The sequence below is a fragment of the Pseudopodoces humilis genome, chromosome 4, assembly GCF_049639895.1.
Source record: "Pseudopodoces humilis isolate 2021_Gansu_Grassland_sample_001 chromosome 4, ASM4963989v1, whole genome shotgun sequence".
In the NCBI taxonomy this organism is placed as follows: domain Eukaryota; kingdom Metazoa; phylum Chordata; class Aves; order Passeriformes; family Paridae; genus Pseudopodoces; species Pseudopodoces humilis.
Genome location: NC_142203.1, coordinates 76,666,095 through 76,685,148, shown reverse-complemented (window position 1 = coordinate 76,685,148; position 19,054 = coordinate 76,666,095). Strand labels below are relative to the sequence as shown.

At 44.8% G+C, this 19,054-nt stretch overlaps 1 protein-coding gene across 3 annotated transcripts in view; it reads left to right on the top strand.

The window, feature by feature from the left end:
• MYO5B (myosin VB) overlaps window positions 1–19,054 on the top strand; it is a 142,426-nt gene that overhangs the window by 85,189 nt on the left and 38,183 nt on the right. For all 3 annotated transcript variants that reach the window (XM_014257028.2, XM_088054098.1, XM_088054097.1), the window contains exons 18-22: window positions 5,860–5,971; window positions 7,469–7,680; window positions 9,453–9,609; window positions 12,369–12,608; window positions 17,340–17,579. In XM_014257028.2, the coding sequence (XP_014112503.2) occupies window positions 5,860–5,971; window positions 7,469–7,680; window positions 9,453–9,609; window positions 12,369–12,608; window positions 17,340–17,579 (961 nt within the window). The remainder of the gene's footprint in view (window positions 1–5,859; window positions 5,972–7,468; window positions 7,681–9,452; window positions 9,610–12,368; window positions 12,609–17,339; window positions 17,580–19,054) is intronic.

Genomic DNA, 19,054 nt, shown 5'->3' with positions numbered 1-19,054 from the left:
CTTATATTTTGAGACAAGTTGAGTTAGTATTGCTTGATTAAGGATAAAACTAAAAAGGAGAGTCATTGCTTTAAATTTAAACCTCATATGAAGGCTCTAAATTTGTAATAACTTTAAAATAATAACAGAAAACTTGATCTTCTTGACTTTTGCTTCGCTTGGGTATAAGCAATTTCCCTGTAAAGCAACAGGGAATTTCCAAATTTGTTTATCTCAAGGTAAGTTTTATCCAGAAACAATAGAAAAACTCTTATTTTCCTCCTGTTATGCTCACCTCTGAATATATTCTAGCACACTGTCACAAGAGTAATTTCTGAGGGTGATGTGGCTTTGAGTCTCTGGGTAAAACCACCTGCTGCTGAAGAGTTAGATGTTTTGAGTCTTTAATAATTTTTTTACCCTTAAGAAATAATTTTTGATACAAGTTGTAGTTGTTCAAGCCATGTAAGTCGTCGAAATCTGAAGCCTTGGGCTGCCCACTGAGGGTGTGCCTGGGTTTATTTTACCATTTCCATGGTAGGCTGCGCTCTGGCTGTGTCTGAAATGAATTGAAAATGTGTCATTTGCTTTGAAATGTTACTCAGCACTTAAGAAATCTGTATCTGTTAGCATGTACATAAATGACTGTGATGAATGGGCTGTCTGAGGTGTGTAGGTAGTAAATCTATCATCAGCTTCCCTGCGTAAAGCGTGGAAGATGTCTCTGTGCTGTAAAACCATTCATCTTCTTTACAGGAACTGGCTGCATAGAGATGAGTCTATAGAGAACTAATTGGAGCAGATCTCCGTGAATAGCAAAATACACTTTAAAACAAGTTTTTAAATTGGTTCCATCAAAACTGATTTTTTTTTTTTTCTCCCCCTGCTGGTTATGGTGGTTTCCAGTCAGTGGTCCAGCAGCAGTGGTCTCCCACCATGCCACCACTCTGAATAACCTCATCACTGCAGTTCTCTCTGAAATACCCTCTCTGTAGTTATGTATTTATAGTTTTAAGTATCCTTGGCATTTGGCTGCTGCCTCTGGTTGCTGGAGCTCACTGTCACATGCAGCATTTTTGTATCAATTCAGTGTGAAATCCCAGCTGCTAAACTCTATAAACATTAAACACTTATAATTGAAAACTGCCATGGACATCCTTGGTATCTAATTTTTTTTAGAGAATGTGCCTTTAGCTGTCTGGCTGTCATTTCAGGATAACAAGACTTATAAATTGCTTTGGCTACCAACAGTTCTGTTTGCCCACTCCCAACAAAGGTATAATATGTAAATGGAGGGGTTTTCCCCCCTTGTTTTTCCCTTTGAATATGTCCCAGCTAATTTCAAGCCAGGCCAGCCTGCATGTTTTAGAGCTAATTGAAAGGCAAATCTGTTCTGCTGCAGTAAACAAGGAAAGAGAAATTTTCTCTCTGAACTGCAGTTTCTAAAACAATTTCACTCAAATCTTTGCTCCAAGTTTGAACCTGCATCCCTCCTGACATGTTTTGACTCCTCTGGAAAGATCAGTATTGTCCAGTTCCTTCCTGTTTAATATGTTGACCCCTTCAGGGCAGGGTGCCCTGTGGTGCTGCCAGGATTTCTTACACAAAACTGAGTTTTCTCAGTGCCTGGGATGGTCTTTGGTGATGGGGACACTGAATTTGTTTACCCTGGGTGTAGACATTTCACGTTCAGTTACTTCGGGGTACAAAATAAACCATATTATGGTTAAGAGTTTGAAGTTTTTTTGACCTATTATGCTCCTTTCAGCTGTTCACTCAGTGCAGCTGGTGTAACATTGCTGTAATAACCCTGAAACAATGGGTTGTGGATATTTTGGGCAGTTGCTGACTGCTTGGAAAGATGCTTTTCAGAGGCTTCCTTAGAATGTCACCCTCAGTTTCCTACCCATGCTCTCTCTTTATTTTGATGTTGTGATAAACCCAGCTGGCTCTGCTTAGGTTCATAACCCCTTGATTTTGGGCAGGAGCAGCCCCTTTGCTTTGCACCTGGCTGCATTTTTGTGTGAAACATCCAAATCTGGCTGCTCAAATTACAGAAAAAAAAAATAAAATTACTTCTTCTGTGGTGTGTGCTACAGCTTATTCCCTTTGTTTCCTGTAGATGACAAAGACTTTGCTGGGATGACCAAGTCTCAACTCCCAGCCAAGCATCCTGCTTTTGCTGCCTGAGCCCAAGGAGGGCTTTTTCCACAGGCATAAGTTATTTTCCTGCATCCTTACCTTCCTTTATTGCCTTTTCCCCTTAGTGGCCTGTGCTGTCATCAAAGGAAAATTCAGCTGTTTGAGGTTGGCTTGATCTCAGTTTGAGTAACATCTGCCCAGTCTTTCGTGCCTCCTTCTTCCTGTTTCTCCCCGTCTCTTTTCCATCTCTTTTGTCTGCACCACTTAATCTGGATCTTAAAACTTGCTCATAATATGGAGTTGTGCTTATTTAGTGTCCCTTGGCGGTTTCCAGCCCTGCACTGAGGCTCGCTACGTGTTGTGTGGCAGCATGCCCCCCTTAATCAGGGGCAGCATACCAAGCACCTGAAATCTGTTTTTTGTTCGATACCTGTCTGCAAGGTGAACTGAGGTGCACCCTTCCCATTGTCTTTCCTGCCCTCCTAAGCTGTGGGGTAACATAGCACATCCTTTGTCTCCTGCTGGGAGTCAGTGTGTGTGGTTTGGCAAGTATGAAATAAGTTTTCTCTCTTTGCTTTTGTGGTTTTTTTTGTTTCCCCTCTGAAAATGAAGATACAGTAACTAAAACAATGAGATGTGTGTGCAGAAAAATAATTCTAAAAGTGCGTGTACAGCAAAGCACCGAGATTATTTCTGCACTGGAGAAATCTCCCTTGCAGGGCTGGGGGGATCATGTTTGTTTCTCTCTGAGCACATAGTTGTAAGGAAATTTTATACAGCTCTGGGCCTTGAGTGGTTCAATGAGGCATGTTACATTAAACCTGAGTGCTTTAATTGTTGCTTTCCGTGGGGAGGATTCTACAGCAGCACCTATGAACCCGTACAGCTTTCTTTTTCTGGTGAAGTGGGATTGCAGATATCCCAGATAAACTCCTGATGGGCTGGCTGAGCCCTGGTGTGGCACAGATTTTGTCTTGATGCTCTGTGCACAATAATACAGGAGCAGTGTGGTGTCAGGGCTGTCATCCCCTGCTAAATCAGAGTGGTGAGAGCATGAGTGAGGCAGTTCTGTGCCCTGGGGGTGCAGCGTGGGGCTGTGAACCTCTGGGAGATGTGGATAGGGGCTGTGGATGGCACCAGGTCCGATAAACACCTCGGCAGAATCCAGGGGGTGAATTCCCTGACTCTTCCAATGTTTCATGTGAGACTTACTCCTGAAAGGTGAGTCACTTTTATTAAGGATGGATGTGGAAAATCGATTTTTGCCATCTTGGGGAATGAGAATGACAGGCTCTGGAGGAAGACCTACAGCGTAGTGACCTGTGATCTATTTTTAAGGAATTCTTCCAGGTGTCTGGCTCTTGTTTGTGAGCAGCTGTGGGATCTCCATCTCTGCCTTGGTGCTGGAAGATGATGGATTTTGCTTTCTGCCTAGCTTGGACCTGTGCCCTGAGTTTCAAGTTCTGCCTTTTCACCATCTGTTCTTTGCTGGAAAAGCCTGGGTGGCACCTGCAGGGTGATTTTTTTTCCTCCAGATACCAGCAGTTAATGATGTCAGTGCCTGAGCTGACTCTGGCAGGTTAATGGGAATACTGCCTCCTTCTCTCTTCCCCCCTCCCAAGCTCTCCCTGGCTCGAGCAATACCCGAGCCAGCCTCGTGTGTTTGGCTGTGTGCCTCGGGCACTGCATGCTCTGCTTCTCCTCTCAGGTTTGATTTGGAGCTGTGTAAATCCCGGGTGTGCTTAAAATGAAAACGGGTTTTACTTGCAGAATGCAGAATGGGAAATGTAATTATAAAACGGAGGCACTGGAAAAGCAAAGATAAGGCAAGTTTAAGTTAAACCTTACAGGACACAAGCTTGTAGTCTTGCATAACCTTTTTGTTCAGTTTTTGCCCCAGAGCGAGCTCCCCATAGCTAACAGCTTAGTTTTTTTAGTAGTAATCCACTACTTTTGGGTATTTGAGGGTGGGTAGCCTTAGCTGCCTGGCCTCAGGACTAGCCCATGGAGACAGAGATTAAATCAGCACTAAATCTGGCTGCTCCAGGGCCAATCTGAGCGTTCTGAGCATGGGAAATCCTTTCATCACAGTTTCCCTCATGCTTCTGCCTCCAGGAACTCCCCGTTTTACTTTGGCTTCTGGTGCAATCCTAAGGGTACTCTGGTTTCTGCCAGTCCCGTATTCTTTACTAGTTGTGTCCTTGGGGCTGTTTGTCCATGAGGCAGTTATTTGTGGCTTCCTGCAGCTTCCCAGTCCTTACCAATCCACCTTTTTTTGTCTCTTCATTCCCTTTGCAAGCATTTCCTTCCGCTGTACTCTTTTAATTAGAGTATTGCTTTTAATGAGAAAAAGTATTGGCTTTCCTCCCCTGTTGCCTTTTCTGAAGTGACACACAAAGCTCTGTTGGTTGTGTGTTTTGAAATCAGCAATATGCCTGCCTTAGCAAATAGCACAGCTTCCAGCCTTCAAGGTGTTCCATGTGAGATACCAGCAGCTGGAGTAGATGATTGTGCAGGTCCCTTCCAACTGAAATATTCTGTTTCATGAAGTGTTCTGTAGAGCTGGCAGCTGTGAGTGCTCAGGTGGTCTCGCTCTGCCTCACCACTCCAGACTGGCCATGACCTGTCACAATTGCTCTGGCCCTTTGCCGTTTATTTTCTCTTCCACACTCTTAATCCCCGGAAGTGTAAAACTAGGAAGAATTTGGGGCATTAATGCAAAAATTAAGGTATGCATGGGGCTTCTGGGTGAAGAGGATGTTTCTGTATGGGGGCTCTTCACAGTTTGTTCTCGTCCTGGTTGCCAGAGCATCCCTGCAGGTAAGGATTGGGAAGGTGGTTTTGTTGAGTGAGGGCACAAATCAAATTCTCTGTGATTCTCTCCAGTCTCCCTTTGATGTTTGTTAGGCGTATTTTGTTGAAATATCAATGGTCATTCAGGACATTGCTGGAGAAGGCTGGTGTTAATTAAAAACTCAGGTTTTGAGGGGTTTATAACTCACTGTGTTAATTTAGAGAAAGCTGAAACTTGGCAGATGCTGAAGCAATTTCAGGATCACAGTCTGCAGGCTCTACATCTATCACCAGCCACAGGAGATGGTATTTCCTAGCTGTAGGGTGCAGTGCTCTAATTCCTTCAATAAGTGTTGCCTATTTGGAAGCTTTGCTGCTGGAGACAGTGAAGCATCTTCCAAGGGGCTGCTTTGTCTTCCGAGAGCCAGAAGATTTTGTGTTTGTTTGAAGGGTGTCAGACCTCAAGATGGAGCAATTAGTGAGTCAATTGATTCAAAGTAGTATTTAGCAGAGTTTGGGAATACAAAAACCAAAGAATATCTATTTGATTCATTCTCTATAACTTTATCAAGATTGCTGTTTAATTTTTTTTTTGGGCAATCAAGAGATCCATGATTTCTCCAAAGTTAGGTTCTCCTTTCTGCCGGGGAGAATGCAACTCATTGCATTTGAGTGCTAAAGAACAGCAGATTGGGAAGCACATCAGGGGTGAAAACAGGGTGATCTGTGGCCTTTCTGTTGGAGGTTAGAAAGGCCCTGATATGGTCATTCAGTGTCTGGGATTGGGGCCAGGCTGAGGGTGAGTAGCTCCTTTTGGGTGGCTTGGGTCCATGAAGGTAGTGGTGAGAAATCCCTTGAAATATTTCACACTACAACTCCAAGCACTTTATTTCAGTGAAGCAGTGCCCAGCATGCAGACTAACCCAGGGTGTGCTTTGCTTTCAGGTGGTCCTACCCTGACTTTTTCAATAGGTACCGTGTGCTTATGAACAAGAGAGACCTCTGTAAGAATGACAAGAAGCAGATCTGTCAGACCCTGTTGGAAGACCTCATTAAGGTGAGCTGGGACCAGGTCTTTGTCAGTGATTTTAGAAGCACAGACCTCATGACTTTGATGTGGTCTGAAATTGCTCCAGCTTCACCTGCTGCTCCTGCAGGTGCTTTTCCACCCCAGGCAGGCTGGGAGCTTTCCCAAAATGAGGGAGTATTGTGAGGAGATGGCAGGAACAAGTGGGACATGTGATTTCTTGGCTGTGGTCAAGAGGAATGAATAATTTCAGTGCTGGTGAAGTCCAGAGTTTGCTATCACTGGCTGTACATGAATGACTGGTCTCTTTTAAAAAATGTGTCCCCCCTGCCTCTCCTTCTGGTTTTGTCTAGCCACAGCTGGAGTACATTTCAGAGGTCCAGCCTGGGACCATATCATGAACCTTAGTCAATCATTAAATGCCTTTTTTTACAAATGAGTAAGGGAAGAGTGCAGTAAATGCCTTATCTTGATGTGTGGGAGACTTTCAATGGCCCTGTATGGAAAAAGCATTCCACAAATCTGGGCTTTTTTACCATAAACTAATCAGAAGGTTTTGCCACCTCTCCTTACCAAAACTTTACTGCTTGCTTTTATGCATTATTTTTAAATTGCAAATGTGCATGCAAAGGTTTTTTGCTGTTGAGTGGCTCAGAATGTGCACAGCACCTTAGACAGGTTTTAATGTTTGATCTCTTGTTTTCCTGTGGGATTTTGAGGAATTTACCCAATTGGGCTCCTCTTTTTGCATTTTGCACCCTGTGTTACCTTTGGTTGCAGAGTTTTTTGCAGCACATGTATGACTTTGTAGATCTAAACATTAATCTTTTTGAGAAAGAAGTCTTTTCCTTGAAGTGCTGTGGTGTTGCATTTCTAATTTTTGGTCTAATGGAAGGTGTCCCTGCCCAAGGCAGGGGGGTTGGATGTATGTGATATTTAAGGTCCCTTCCAACCTAAACGATTTTGAGATTCTGAGATTTCTTTATTTACATAAAAACCAACTAACAAAAAAACTCAAAAAACAAAACAAAACAAAACCCAAACCAAACTTAAACTCCAAACCCTCCAAAAAAACAAAGAAACAAAACCCCAAAGCCTAAAAAACTCCAAATAAACACCAGCACTAAAAAAAACCAAAACCCAACAAAAACAAACCCCCAAACCAACCAAGCAAAAAACCCCACAAAACACAAAGAAACCAACTCCAAACCCCTTCAAAATCTGTGTAAATATTTGGAGTTTAAGACTGAGTCCTAGTGCTGCATTAATGGGTGTTTAGATGCTCAAGTGTAGTAAGTCTAAAGATATCTGATAATGTCTAATAAGTCTAATAATCTAATATGTCTAATAATGGAGTCTAATAATGTCTTCGTTACCCAATTAAGAAGAGATGTAAGTTAATAAATGTGATTCAAGGTGGTGTTTTTACTCTGTATCTACTAATCAACTTAGACTGAAAACAAAAAGAAAAAAAAAAAAGTAATGTTTGCCTCAATTTAATGTAGTTTCCTTTATGCTTTTGAAAAGGATCCAGACAAGTTCCAGTTTGGCCGTACCAAGATCTTTTTCCGTGCAGGCCAGGTGGCATATCTGGAGAAACTGCGGGCAGATAAGTTCAGAGCTGCCACCATCATGATCCAGAAGACTGTGCGGGGCTGGCTGCAGAGGGCCAAGTACCAGCGGCTGAGACGTGCCACCCTCACCCTGCAGTGCTATGCCCGCAGGCACCTGGCACGCAGGTGGGTCCTGGGGAGCCTCACAGTGGGGCCAGCTGGGAAGTCAAGTGTGAAAACACCTCTGGCTACCTGTGTTTTCAATCTGTTGCATCTTCTGGAACTTAAACTTGGGGGGGTTTCACGTGAGGAACTTGGAAGATGCTCTGGTTGCTTGAAAGCAAGATGTGGAATGTGTGCCTGGGTAATGCTGTGGTGAGAGTTTTTGGGCTAAAGTGGGACTCATTTCTGTCCCCTCTCTCTGGTTTTACTGAGGGACAAGAGATCGAAATTCTCTGCCTCAAAGTGGTTTCATATTTACATTAGTTTAATTTCTAGGTGCAGGGCCAAGGTCATAACATTGACAGTCTGGTTATAACGAGATGACTATAGTACTCTGAAGGGTGTTTCACAGAGCTAATGTTTTCCTGGGACTGCCTTTGGTAAAGGGCATTTGGATGAGCCAGGGAAGGAGCTGCCTAGTTGGTATGCACTCCTGCCCTGCAGGGACCAGGAATGTGTCTCCATGATGCCCAGGGGGAGTTCTCAGGCTTGATTGTCTGTATCCTTTGTAATGAGGAAAGTCACTCCAAATCACTGGCAAGGGGGGCTGTGTACAGTAGAGAAATACAGAGCCCAGTGTTAACTCTTTCTGTGCAGGAACCTCAAGACCACTCATGTCAGTGGCTTGCTGGGGTTTCTGTAGGTAACGCTGCCGGAGAGTGGGCAGCTGTGGGGTGGGTGTGTGGGAGCAGTGAAGTAATGGAACAACATCCCAACACACTGGCCACCTTCCTTCTTGTGGCCCTTCTTCAAGTCAGACGATCAGCAGAAGAGCATCAGAGATAGCAGCTGAATTTGTGGTGTTATTTGTGGTTGTGGAAGGGGTTGGTGTCAGAGAAAACCAGCTGCTTAAGGGTTTCTTCTAGTTCTATTTTTCAGTTCCCCTTTTTGTGCAGGGCTTGTAGGGTTGGATGGCATCAGAGTAACTGCTGTCTCTTTTTGGAGCCAGACCATCCCTTACCCTCTTCAGGAAGCCCTGGCTCAGTGGGTCCTAATGGGAAGCCATTCACCTCAATCAAAGGAATATATAAACCAATCTGATGTGGCTCTTAGTTCTGATACGCTTTTCACAAAATAAAATAAGTGGATCAAATTTCTGTATAATGATGCATGCTGAGAGCAATAAATGAATCATAAATCCAGCAAAACAAACTAATTATCAAATTAAATAGAGGGTTTATGGGCATTTATTAACCCATGTAACAGCAAATTGAACATGAGTTCAGCTGGAGAATGGGAGCAACGTGGTGCAGAGTTGACCATTTCCCTCATTATTTACTGTCTGTGAATTGCTTGAGGCTCTGCTCAGGAATGTTGCCAAAGCAGTGCACACCAGTTTAAATGTCAAATCAATTTGCTGCTGTTTTCACTGAGTCAGTAGATACCCTGTGTGATGTGTGCTTTTTATAGTCAGGGAAGTGATGAGGCCAACCTGGGCACTGACTGGTGCAAGGACACAAGGCAGAGAGTTCAAACCAAGGAAAAACCTGGGGAGTGCTTGGGTTAAATGCTGTTTGGGAACTATGAGGTGTGTTGATCTGTGGTTCCAGTGCTCCTGGGTTCCATGGCTGCTGTCTGATAGCATGAAGGCTTTCTTAGCCCAGCTGTTGGTCTTTCCAGAATACCATCAACCCACATTGGACAAAAGGTTTTCCTCTCCCCCTGGTTTAAAATTTACTGCATCAGAAAGAAGTGGAGCTGGTTTTCCCTGCTTACCCTCCTCCTATGCATTGCAGGCTTTTTGAGCACCTGAGGAGGACGAGGGCTGCCATCATCTTGCAGAAGCAGTACCGAATGCTGCGGATGCGCCAGGCTTTTCTGAGGGTCCGCAACGCCACCCTCACCATCCAGGCTTTTGCTCGGGGCATGTTTGTCAGGAGGATTTACCACCAGGTACATCTCCAGGAGGCTCTTTGCATGAAGAACAAACCTTTATGTTCACTTCTGTGGTATGTTTGTTCTGGCTGTGTTGATGCTTGTGAAGCTGACAGCCCCCAGTGTTGCCAGAGAACGGACAGTGATGGTGAGCTTTGCTACTCAAAGCTGTGCAAGCAAAAAAAAACTTCAGCAGCAGCACCTCAGCAGAGCAGCTAAATGAAGGTAGTTGCTGTGGTGCCTGGAGGCATCATGGGGATGTGGAAATGTCATTTGATCTAACCTATGCTCTGCTAAAACCTCCCCATCCCACTGAATGTATGTCAGAGCTGCATGCTCTGGGGTGTTCCCAGTGGGATGGGAGGATGAGGAGGGTCTGTCATGGAAGGCAATAAGTCATTAATTGATAGAAATATCTCTTTAATTAGGTCCCTCCTTTAGCTTTCTGTGTTAAACCAGGAGCAGGACACAAAAGATTCAGAGTTTCATGCCAGCAGTGATACAGTGAGAAATTGTTGAATCCTGGGGTGGTTTGGGTGTAAGGGACCTTAAAAATCACCTCATTCCACCCCCCTGCCACAGCAAGGACACTTTCCACTGTCCCAGGTTGCTCCAAGCCCTGTCCAGCCTGGCCTTGGACACTGCAGGGATCCAGGGGCAGCCCCAGCTGCTCTGGGCACCCTGTGCCAGGGCCTGCCCACCCTGCCAGCCAGCAATTCCTTCCCAATATCCCAGCTGGGCCTGCCCTCTGGCACTGGGAAGCCATTGCCTGTGTGCTGTCCCTCCATCCTCCAGGACTTGTCCAAAGTCCTTCTCCAGCTACTTTCTGTCAGGAAAACTGAGAATAGCTTCAGAAAATCTTCTGTCCACTCCTCAAACCCAGCACTGTTACCAAAACAGGTGCCTAACTCTGGGTTGTGGGGCTATTCCAAGAAGTGAGAAGCATCATGAGGGTAAGGCCTGTTCCTGGAAATAACTGAGGTCACCTGGACCCCTGGTGACCTCCCAGAGAGACCAGGGTTATCCTCTGAGACACAGCAGCTGGTGATAAGGAGTTTGTGCTGCCACTGCTTTTTCAGCATCTGTTTTTTAAATTGGAAGCTTCTGCAGGCGAGGTAGCTGGTTCAGCAGTTAACTCTCTGAGATTCAAGGCCACCCAAATCTTAACAAGGTGTAGAAGTTGGCTGAAGGCTTGGCCTCTCTAATCTGAGCATCCTTAATCTCTGGAGCACCTGGGTATAGGTTTTAGATACAGGTGTTGGTTTCAGTGCATGTTCAGCAACAGATGCAGGGCTGTTGCTGATGATCTGTGGGATGAGGGCATGCCCAGTGCCCACCAAAATTTTGCTGTAAAGCTGAAATAACTCCCCAGGGCAATGCAGTGGGGTTTCTTTTACCTCTTTGGGCATCCCTAGCTTTCCCCATTTATGAATGCTGAGGCTGATGACTACAAAGCTTATTTCACAGTCATTCTTGCTGCATCCTAAATTCATATAATCCCTTTATTTGGAATTAAAATTTGCAACTGCAAAGAAAGCCTTAGGGTGAAACAAAATATTTGTAAGAGAAGCTGATAGGATAACCTTTTCTGAGACAACTTAACCCAAACTAATAACAAGAAAATGTCTTGTAATCTTTGAATTCTCCTATTTATTTCCTTAGCAGACTGGAGCATAAGGAAGCTATAAACAACATGCTGTTTGTATCTCTAAAATGTCAGCCTTCAGTTTTAGAGAATTGAACTGCCACTGACTGACAAGATAGCTGTAAATTTTGGGGAAGAAATTGAATGCAAACATGCCAGAAATTTTGTGAGAACTGATAAAAATTACTAGGAATTGAATCATGCTAGAGAACTGGCTGCAAACTGTAGTGAAAGGACTCATGGTTTTATTTGAAGGTTATCCACATGATATGAAATCCCATCAGGGCATCATTTATCCACAGTAAAAATTATCATAATGCAGAGGTGGAACACAGAAAAAAAAAATCTACAGATCTGTTCTGGTATGGGTGATGTTTGCTGCTGAGGGGATAGTAAGTTTATTGCTAAGTGTTGGTGTGTATGTTCATGACTGTTTATTCTGGAGGTGTGGCTCTGCTGGATCTCAGGTGTTCTGAGATCTGTTCTGAAGTGGTCCACAAAGTCACACTTAAGCCCAGGTGTCACCTGCTCCCACAAAGTCCTCACAGCCAGGATCATATCCCCTCATGTTGCTGGCCAAGCAGGTCTTTACTTTGAGACCAAGGAGGCTCCTAGGAGAGGTCTGGATGTGCCCTGCCTGCGTAATTGAGAAGCCTCCACCAGCAGGGTTGGAAGTGCTGTCCATGAAAGAGGGTGCAAAACAGCAGCCTCCATTTCCAGCCATCAGCCCCTGCACCTACCAGGACATTCCTTGGAGGAGAAGCCCTTTCCAAGGCAGTTTGGGAAGTGTTTAATGTTTTTCAGCCAAGCTAGAGTTGCTGTACGGGTGACCTTCCAGGTACAGCCTTAAGCTGAAGGAAAGTAGATTTAGAGAAGATATTGGGAAGGAATTCCTGGCTGTGAGGGTGATGAAGTTTTCTGACACAGGTTTTCCAGAGAAGCTGTAGCTGCCCCTGTATCCCTGGAAATGCCCAAGGCCAGGCTGGACAGGGCTTGGAGTGGCCTGGTCTAATGGAAGGTGTCCACTGATGGTGGATGAACTTTAGGGTCCTTCCAACCCAAACCATTCTGTGATTCCACAATTCTGTGCCTTGTCTCTTGTTAATTGCCCTGTTGTGCCCATGTTTTGCAGATGCTGGTGGAACACAAGGCCACCATACTGCAGAAGTACGCCCGGGGCTGGCTGGCCCGCACGCGATTCCGCCAGGCCCGGGCCGCCGCCGTGGTGCTGCAGTGCCACTGGCGGCGCCTCAAGGCCCGGCGCCAGCTCCAGGCCCTCCGCATCGAGGCACGCTCGGCACAGCACCTCAAGAAGCTCAACATCGGCATGGAGAACAAGGTGGTGCAGCTGCAGAGGAAGGTGGATGAGCAGGTATGTCCCGAGTTGTGCTGGGACAGGCCTGGCCTGGCTGCCGCTTTGTGCCTTTCCATGTTGTCTGGGAAGGGTCGTGTTGGTGGCAGCCAAGCGTTTTTAAGGGTGGGACACAGCTTGCTCAAGCTGTGCTGGAATTGTTGTGGGGGCTGCCCAGCAGGGCTCGGAGCGGGAAGATGGAGCAGCAGTTTTGGAAGGTGTTGGTTGAAAACCCAGACTGGCTTCATGTGGGATCGGATGTCACAGCTTGGGGCTGAATTGTCTCGCTGTGCTTTTTGCTCTGTGAGCACCAAGTGTGTGGAGGGTCTACCACCACTACTTCTGTGAACCATGTGTCTTGGGAGTCACATTCCCTAGAAGATGAACAGCAGTTTGGGTAAGTACTTTGAGCATGTTTGTGTCACTAGACACAGCAACTCTCCAGGAGTAAGGGGAGTGGGAAGACAGTGGGATGGTGTGATGTGACAGATTCCCTGCGTGGGATGACTTGATGACCCTGCAGTGACTGATCACAGGGGTGTTTTCCTCAGTAGACATCTGATCTGTTAATAAACTGCAGAGTAATGGTTTGATTTTACACATGTAGCAGAACCTACTAATGTGTGCAAATTACTCTGTTAAATACCTTCTGTGTTGATGTACAAGGAATTGAGGGGTGATCATACGAATTGCTGAGTGGGACCTAGTTGTATTGACTCATATCAACAGGGAAATTCATATCCACCGGTACCCTTAAGCTGAATTTTTACAGGTAGGAGAACATTCTCTTCAGTGGGGATTACCCCTTATTTGTAGAATCAGTTTGTGGTAATTCCAGTTTATCATTCTGAGATGTTGTCAAGGGCCCTTGTTCATCCCACACGGCTCTCTTGCCACCTGAAATCTCCCCACCCTGGTATGACAGGAGCAGACCTGTGTTGGAGGTGATGATAAGCAGCTCTGTGTTGTCCCAGATGGTGCAGAGTCAGGAGCGGTTTGTACTGCTGTGGTCACCCTTGTTAATTGCAGTGTTAATTGGCTGCAGTGCTTTAACTGCACCGCAACAGTTAATGACTTTCAGACCCTGGTGTTTAATTTTAAAATGCCTGTTTCCATGCTTAGATTTTGCTATCAGTAGCTCAGGAATGAAAAACTCTCAGAGAAAGGTTTGATATTTGATATTAAGGTTTGATTGACCTTTCATCCAGAAGGTATTTTGGTGGAATTGAATAGGATGAGTCACTCCAGGTCCAGGTATTTTCGGCTGAACTCATGCAATGAGTGTGAACGTCAATGTTGAATCTGCTGAGTTGCTGGACTTGACACTGGAACATGAGCAGTATTTTTTAGTTTACATTTTTCCCCATTTCCTTGCTGGGAGAAGTGTGGCAGTGGAACAGTAAAGGAGAAAAACACCAATATTTGGTGAACATTGGCTTTCCTGCCATGGGTTATGAAAGCAGGAGAAGGATCTGCTTTAGGGAAGGAGTCATGGAGAGCTTTTAACCAGGCAGAAATAATGGTCTTGAGCTCATCTTGCACTCCCTTGGTCTCTCCACAAACTATTTTGTAGGAGTTTTTTTGATGCTTTCTGTGTAGCTTTTGCAGGAAAGAATTCCTGCTGTGGACTACACGTGGTGGTCTGTCCAGTGAGCTGAATTTTACCATCCTTCCAGGGTTGCCAGGTTTCCCTTGGATGCTTTGGAAGTGCTAATGAGCACTGTTGCAGTAGATTTCCTTTTCAGTGCACTGAATCTGTTTTCTGGCACAGTGTGTTTGCTGTATCGTTGTTCCTGTGAAGGGTCTTGATTTCAGTCCTTGCTAATCTATAAACACAACCTTTGAAAATACCAATTTACTTTCAAAGAAAGAAAGGTATATAGCAGGTAACCTGGAGAGCTGAAGTTGTATCATTATTTTGAGTAGCTGTGGAAGAAAACATTTCTATTGCTACTACTTTAGCTCACGCATGAGTAGAGATGCAATTCTCCATGTGCCCCTAAGGAAGAGATCTTTCTTTGAAAACATTAAAACCTATTATTGTATGCCAGCCTCTGCTGGCGTCTGTAACTGGAATCATTTAATTAAGTTTTTTAATCAGGTGAGGGATTTTTTGCACGCAGAAGAAAGATTTTGATATATTTTGCTGCAAAACATCCTCACTGGAGCACTTTCTTTTCTGTTTACATTGGACCAATTCCTTCTTTTTTTTTTCCTGCTTTTTTTTTCATTCAATTAATTTTCTTTAATTCCATTTGCTGGAATTGCCTGAGGCACTTGCATGTGCCTGATGTAGTGTTGAATGCTCATGCAGCCAATATTTAGATACACTGTGAGCTCTCTACAGTGTCTCTGCTTGCAGTACTATCTTTGTGAGCATTTATTGTGAGTAAAACTAGTTTGGGTAACAAGCTGATGAATTTGGTACATCTGCCTTTTGTAGCAAAATAAACCAGGTTTTTTTCACAGAGCCTGGGTTGAAACCAGGACTGTCTCAGTTCGGCAGGGCTGGATAATGATTGAAAATAAAGCAAGTTCCAAGTTTACCAGGGTCTGTTGAGCAATCTCTGATTGCAGTGGGGACAAAACCAGTAAACGCTGTCGCGTATCTCTAGTTGTTAGTAAAAAAAAAACATTCCTGCGCATTTATCTTGTATTTACATGAAAATCTCGGGCGGTGTGTAAAACCATGTGCACAAGGTTCTGAAAATGCATTTCTTTGGAAATGTCTTCAGGGCCCCTACTCTGGAGCCAGCCTGGGAGAGCTGGGGCTGCTCCCCTGCACAAGAGAAGGCTCCAGGGAGAGCTGAGAGCCCCTGGCAGGGCCTAAAGGGGCTCCAGGAGAGCTGCCCAGGGACTGGGGACAAGGCCTGCAGGGACAGCACCCAGGCAATGGCTTCCCAGTGCCAGAGGGCAGGCCCAGCTGGGATATTGGGAAGGAATTGCTGGCTGGGAGGGTGGGCAGGCCCTGGCACAGGGTGCCCAGAGCAGCTGGGGCTGCCCCTGGATCCCTGCAGTGTCCAAGGCCAGGCTGGACAGGGCTTGGAGCAGCCTGGCACACTGGAAGGTGTCCCTGCCATGGCAGGTAGGTTGGAATGGGATGGGCTATTATGTTCCTCCCAGCTCAAATCATTCTAGGACTCCATGAAATGCCTTTGGTCTTGCTGAAATTATAATTTCCTAATACAATAAAAATGCTGAATTTTGATGTTCATTAATAATTCATTACTAGGTAGCAAAGAAAAGAAATGCTAATATGTGTCATTTACTTGTTTTTCCATTTAAGATGTGTCTTTGTCTTGCTTCAGAACACTGAGATGCAATGAGAGAGGGGGTGCTTTGGGAGGTCACCTTAAGAGGGGCCAGAAAGATAATCAGAGCAAACTTTAAAAACCAGAATGCATTTTGAGTTTCAAAATGGTTCTTGTGGTATCAAGATTGTCTACCCAAAGTCAGCACAGCTTATGAAGTAGGCTCTTAATGAAGCTTTTGGTATTTGGCCTGGGGATAGCTAATAAGGATGATGTTTTATTAGTCACAACATTGTGTCCATTGACTTTGATTTGAAGCCCAAAAATCAGCTAAGTCTGCTGAATTTTCAGTTCTCAAAACTGGAGAGCAGATCACTGCTAAGTGCTTTAAAAAGTGAAAACCTGAGGAAATGAAAGGATGAGTTTTGGGAGCTCCTTGTGCTTGAGGCTGCAGTTCTGCATTGTCACTCCAGGTTCTGCAGGCATGGAATTCAGGAATAGAAGAGTAAACTACAAAAGGAATACTGCAAACCCCTCCAGAATTGCAAACCAATCACATTAAGTGTTGGGGTCAGAGGCCCAAAAAATAGTCCTTTATCTGTGGTGCCTGGCTCTGACGCCCAGGAGAGCACTGAGTTTGTGCTCTCAAGTTTGCCCATAACACCATGGACACAGCTTTTAAAGTTAAGCAGAGAAACTAATGGTGCTGGTGTCTAAGTTAGATAGAGTTTTCTTAAGTCCCTGGGTGAGAAAGTTAGAATTTAGGGCTTAAGATATATTAGTGAATAAGAGATAACATGAAGGATTTAGGCCATTGTTATTTTCTCTTTCTTCTTCCTTCTCCGTCTTCTTCCTCTAATGGTTTTTGGGTAATAATTAGTGATTAGATAAAGAAGTCTGCAGTGCAGCACACAGGTGTCAGGTCACTGGGTCACTAAGAAAAATAATTTACTTGGCATTTGTTAATTGGATAAATAGACACATAAAAGACCTTGGAGAGATTCTTCGTTCTCCATTTTTGCACCTCTTTATCTTAGTGTATGTAGCTCCTTGTACTTGAGGGATGAATAAACAATGGAGTCCAAACACGAGAAAACAGCCTCTCTCCCGTTGATCTCAGTCCTGAGGAAAAAGTATCCAGTCACCAGTGTCACCATGACAATTAAGCAATACTCTTTGGAAGGTGTAGTAGAAGTGTAGTATTTTGGTTTGGTTGCCAGTGCTACCAAGAGCTGTTTGCCTTTGTTCTGAGTGATATCAACGTAATACCAATTTGACAAATGCTTCTGTAATCATTGCCAAAATATTATTGAGCTTTTGTCATGGTTTAGAAGTAGCTTTTAGCTTTATGAGTGTCATGAGCATATGCATGGAAAGGTTTGTTACTGGGGATCTGTCATCCACCATGCTTGAGGATTTGAGTGGTTACTTGTAGTGCATGACTGCATGCACTGATGTCACCTGTGCTCTTTTTTTCTTCTGTTTGGGATGCTGTCTGCAGAACAAGGAGAACAAACTTCTGAATGAGCAGCTGTCCATGCTGACATCAGCCCACTCCTCCGAGGTGGAGAAGCTGAAGAAGGAGCTGCAGCAGTACCAGCAGACCCAGCAGGGCGATGGCAACCAGCTCCTCAGCCTGCAGGAGGAGATGGAGCGGCTGCGGATGGAGCTGGAGAGGGCTCACGGGGAGAGGGAGGTCATGGTGGACAGCCACGGCAAGGAGAGAGACCTGCTGAGGAAGGTACGTCTGTCTGTCTGTCTGCCTCAGGTTGTCTCCTCAGGTGGCTGTACTGGTGAAAGCTCTCACTTCACAACTCTGTTCTTTGATTATTATTTCTGTTGCTGAATCCCGCTAGGATTTACCTTTAGCCAGCTCATGGGGCAGCAAGGACAGGTGGACATCCCTGCTGGAGCAGTGGCTGCCTTGTGGACACCCCACCCTGATACCTTTTGTGTTGCCAACCACAAGGAAACACCCCAAACCCAAACCCATCTGGAAATCAGGATGCCTAATAACCATGAATATCATGGAATCGAACAGTTGTAAAGGTTGAAAAAGACCTTTAAAATCACCAAGTCCAACCATGAGCCCAGCACCACTGTATTCAGCATTAAACCATGTCCTCAAGCGCCACATCCATGTGATTTTTGAACACTTCCAGGGCTGGTGACTCCTCCAGTGCCCTGAGCAGTCTGTTCCAATGCTTTTCAAGTCTTTCAGTGAAAAAATTTTCCCTAATATCCAATTTAAACCTGCCCTGGCACAACTTGAAGCTGCTTTTCTTGTCCTAAGATTCGTATCTATGCCAGAGCTTCATATGTATACAGTGGTTCCTCATGGTGTGCAATGCAAATTACTGGAGAGAGCTGTCACAGATGCTGCAAATATTAGGAAGATGTAAATATTTCTCATCTCAGCCTGTGATGGGACACAAGGCTCAGTTTCTGACGTGGCTGGTGTTGTAGGTACTCACAGAGTAAGACCTGTGTGTGGACCAACTTCTCTCCCTGAGGAGAGGCACTGCTCCAGCACCAGCTGCTGGCTGTTATGGGCTTTTATAGGGTTTGGAGTTGGGATATACACAAAAGAGATTTATTTTTTCTTCCTCCTTCGTGCAAACCCTTGGAATATCCTGGTTTGGATGGGAACCGCAAGGACAATCAAGTGCAGCTCCTGTGCCTTTTTTTTTGGGGTGGAACTGGTCCAACACTGCCACCATTGTACAAGAAGGCATTCTAGTGGGAGAAAGAGACTTCAGAGTGTAGAGTTTGTTTTGCAAATAGCAAAGATGGACCTTTTGCCCTACATTTCTTTGCTGATCAGATCAATTCTGAATAACACCTGTTCTCTTAACCTGAGGCACTGAGATGAGACCTCAGTTTCCTTCTGTTAATGCTGGTGGCTGTTCAAGTTAAATCCGTGATACCTCTTCTGCACTGGATTGAATTGAATCTTTGATCGTGCTAATGGAAAGAATTTAGGGCTTTTCTACTCAGTAAATTGCAAAGAAAAAGCTGTTTTGCAGCTGTTATTCTAACAGTACTTGGTGTGTGACAACCTGAAGATGAGTCACTTTTGGAAATTAAAAAAAAAGAAGAAAGAAAAAAAAAGAGCCTAGAATTAGCTGTGTTATTATTACAGTGGAAGAATGTCCTTTTGAGGCTCTTCTAGTGCACTTCACACAGCACCACTGCTGTGGCCAACCTTCCCTTGAG